General features: G+C 60.2%; 1 protein-coding gene across 2 annotated transcripts in view; it reads right to left on the reverse strand.

Annotated features, from left to right (window-relative positions):
• Window positions 1-6: 6 nt before the first annotated feature.
• SNX22 (sorting nexin 22) overlaps window positions 7-2377 on the reverse strand; it is a 3008-nt gene continuing 637 nt past the window's right edge. Inside the window, exons 2-6 of one of the 2 annotated variants that reach the window (XM_006770786.2) lie at window positions 1991-2127; window positions 1445-1539; window positions 993-1025; window positions 681-748; window positions 7-337 (exon numbers count right to left, since the gene is read on the reverse strand). In XM_006770786.2, the coding sequence (XP_006770849.1) occupies window positions 216-337; window positions 681-748; window positions 993-1025; window positions 1445-1539; window positions 1991-2127 (455 nt within the window). In that variant the 3' untranslated portion in view covers window positions 7-215. The remainder of the gene's footprint in view (window positions 338-680; window positions 749-992; window positions 1026-1444; window positions 1540-1990; window positions 2128-2377) is intronic. The other variant, XM_015568523.1, reaches the window with a different exon arrangement.

The raw sequence follows: 2377 nt of genomic DNA on the forward strand, positions 1-2377 counted from the left end.
TACCTCCTAAATTGACTTCTCCCTTTATCCTCATCCTCTGTTGTCCCTACCCAGAGTGCAGGTCTATCACCCCAGCCACTGGTGCAGTTGGGTTCTGGGCCTGAGGTGGGTAGGTCCTGGGTCCAAGCCAAGGGGGACCCCACCCCTGTCCCCTATAGGGCTCAAGGACAGGCACGTAACTGTCCTGGCAGGTGGTCCAAAGGCCTCTGGCTTGGTCAAGGCATTGGTGGCAAAGGTGCAGGGTGACAGGGAAGCTCTGGCTGGGTGTCAGCTGTGCTGGTGCTGAAGCTGTAGAAGCCCTGGAGCACGCCATTCACCACCACGTTGGGCAGAGGCTCTGGTAAAACAGGAGGAAGGGGAATAGGTGTGGGACGGCCATGGCCTCAGGCCCGCAGCTCCCTGAGCCCCTGACAGGCAGCAGTTAACAGCTGGTCACCTGAAATGAGATCTGGGCATCCCCAGTTCACATTCTGTTCACATAAGCCAGGCTGATGGGGATGCAGACCAGGGAGCCACGTCGGCTGCACCGTGTCTGCTTCCAGAGGGGAACGCACAGGGCACAGCAGGGCAGGCATGGTCCGCAAGGGGTCCTGGGAGCTGAGAAATGACAAGCTCACCCCCACTCCCACCCAGATTCCTGCGCCCTCAATCTGGGTTATAGGTCGGAGGCACCCCCTCACCTGGGGATGAGATACAAATGTAGGGGTCCACGCAGAAGCTGATGACCGGCCTGTGGTACAGCTGCGAGCTAGGAGGAGAAAGGGTCTTAAGCAGTGGAGAGTGAGGTGGGGCAAAATGTCCTATCAGGTGAAGACTGGGAATTGAGATCACTAACAATCCACAAGGAAAAAGGTGAGTGGGCAGTGGTGTCAGGAGCGCCCACAGGAAAACCTGGGCCAGTAGGACGGGCAAGGCAAGCCAGGGGCCACAGGCCAGCCTCACGGCCTATGGCCACCAGGGGGCAGCGGGTGCAGAAAGAGTCTTTAACTTGCCTGCTGTCACTAGGCAGGAACTCCCCCAGGGCTCTGAAAAGAAGAAAGAGTTTGAACTGCCTGGGGATGCTCAGGGGAGCATGAGGAAGGGGTGGAGCAACGGAAGACCAGAGCTTCACCTCCCAGGGGGCCACTGCTTCTATTTGTAACAAGCCCAGTTCCGGTGGGTAACCGAGGCTGTACAGAAAATGGCCCCTTGCCCTGGCTGGTTTGTCTTCGTGGATAGCGTGTCCGCCTGCGGACTGATCAGTCGCGGCTTCAGTTACAGTCAAGGCAAGAAAACGGCCCCCTGCCAGGGTCAAGAGAGCTAACAGATGAAGGTGGTCATGTCACCCCTGGCAGATGTGAGAGAACAGGCCCGGAAGCCTTCACCTGCCTGCTGCAGAGCCCCCCCGCCCTCCCCCACACTGGGGCCTCTCGTGCCAAGCCAGGCCCATGGAGGCCTCCCTCACCCCCAGCTGCTGGCCTTGGGGTCTGTGGGGAAGTGCCGAAGACTCAGGAACTCCAGCAGCTCCTTGGGCACATCCCGGTTCAGGTGCAAGATGCCCTGGAGAGGAGCACACGGGACACCCGTCAGACACAGCCCAGTGCAAACTGACGGCACAGGAGTCCTGCCAAAATGATCACAAAGTTCAAGACAGCTCGGGCCCTTCCCAACACGGCCCTGGGCCCACAGGTCTGTGCCCACGAGCCTCCCTGGCCTGGAATCGCACCCCTGTGTGGGGAGGAGGGAAAGGCCCACGCCCTCCTCAGGAGGGCAGTGCAGGATCTCCCCCCGGAGGGAAAGGAACTAGCAGCAGGTGACCCCAGTTCAATGAAAGTCCAAATTCAACTAAATTCAATTAATTTTCATTCTGAAATTACTGCTCAAGAAATTGAGGTTTAGGATAGAAAAAATCATGCCCAAGACGTGCGTCCCCCCGCACCCCATGCCCTCACACGTCTCGGGGTCACACCTGGTCCAGCAGGCTGGGGGCAACAGTGAGACCCATGCCCACCTGGATATAGGCCTCCAAGCCCTGCCGCCGCTGCTCCAATCCTCTGGTCCTCCAGTGGGGCAGGCGTTTCGAGGGGAATTCGGGCACCTTGTACAGTTTCTTCATCTGCGGCGCGATCACAGTGTCCCCACTGAGCCCTTAAGCTCACTTCTCCCTAGCAAAAGCCCCCTCCCATCCCCCACCCCCTCCGTATCCCCAAAACTTCAGGCTCTACCCTAGGATGGACACGGGTGAATGTGGTTGGGCAGGGGCGAGAGAGGACCCAACAGCCGCGGCCGCCCGGGGGTGGGCGCAGGGGCAGGACAGTCCCGGCTGAGACCTGCCCCTCTGGTCGGTCCGCAGCCCGCGGGGAGGCCAGCGCCCAGGACCTGAGCCCTCCGGGGACCG

The sequence above is a fragment of the Myotis davidii genome, unplaced genomic scaffold (assembly GCF_000327345.1).
Source record: "Myotis davidii unplaced genomic scaffold, ASM32734v1 scaffold461, whole genome shotgun sequence".
NCBI classification, from domain to species: Eukaryota; Metazoa; Chordata; class Mammalia; order Chiroptera; family Vespertilionidae; genus Myotis; species Myotis davidii.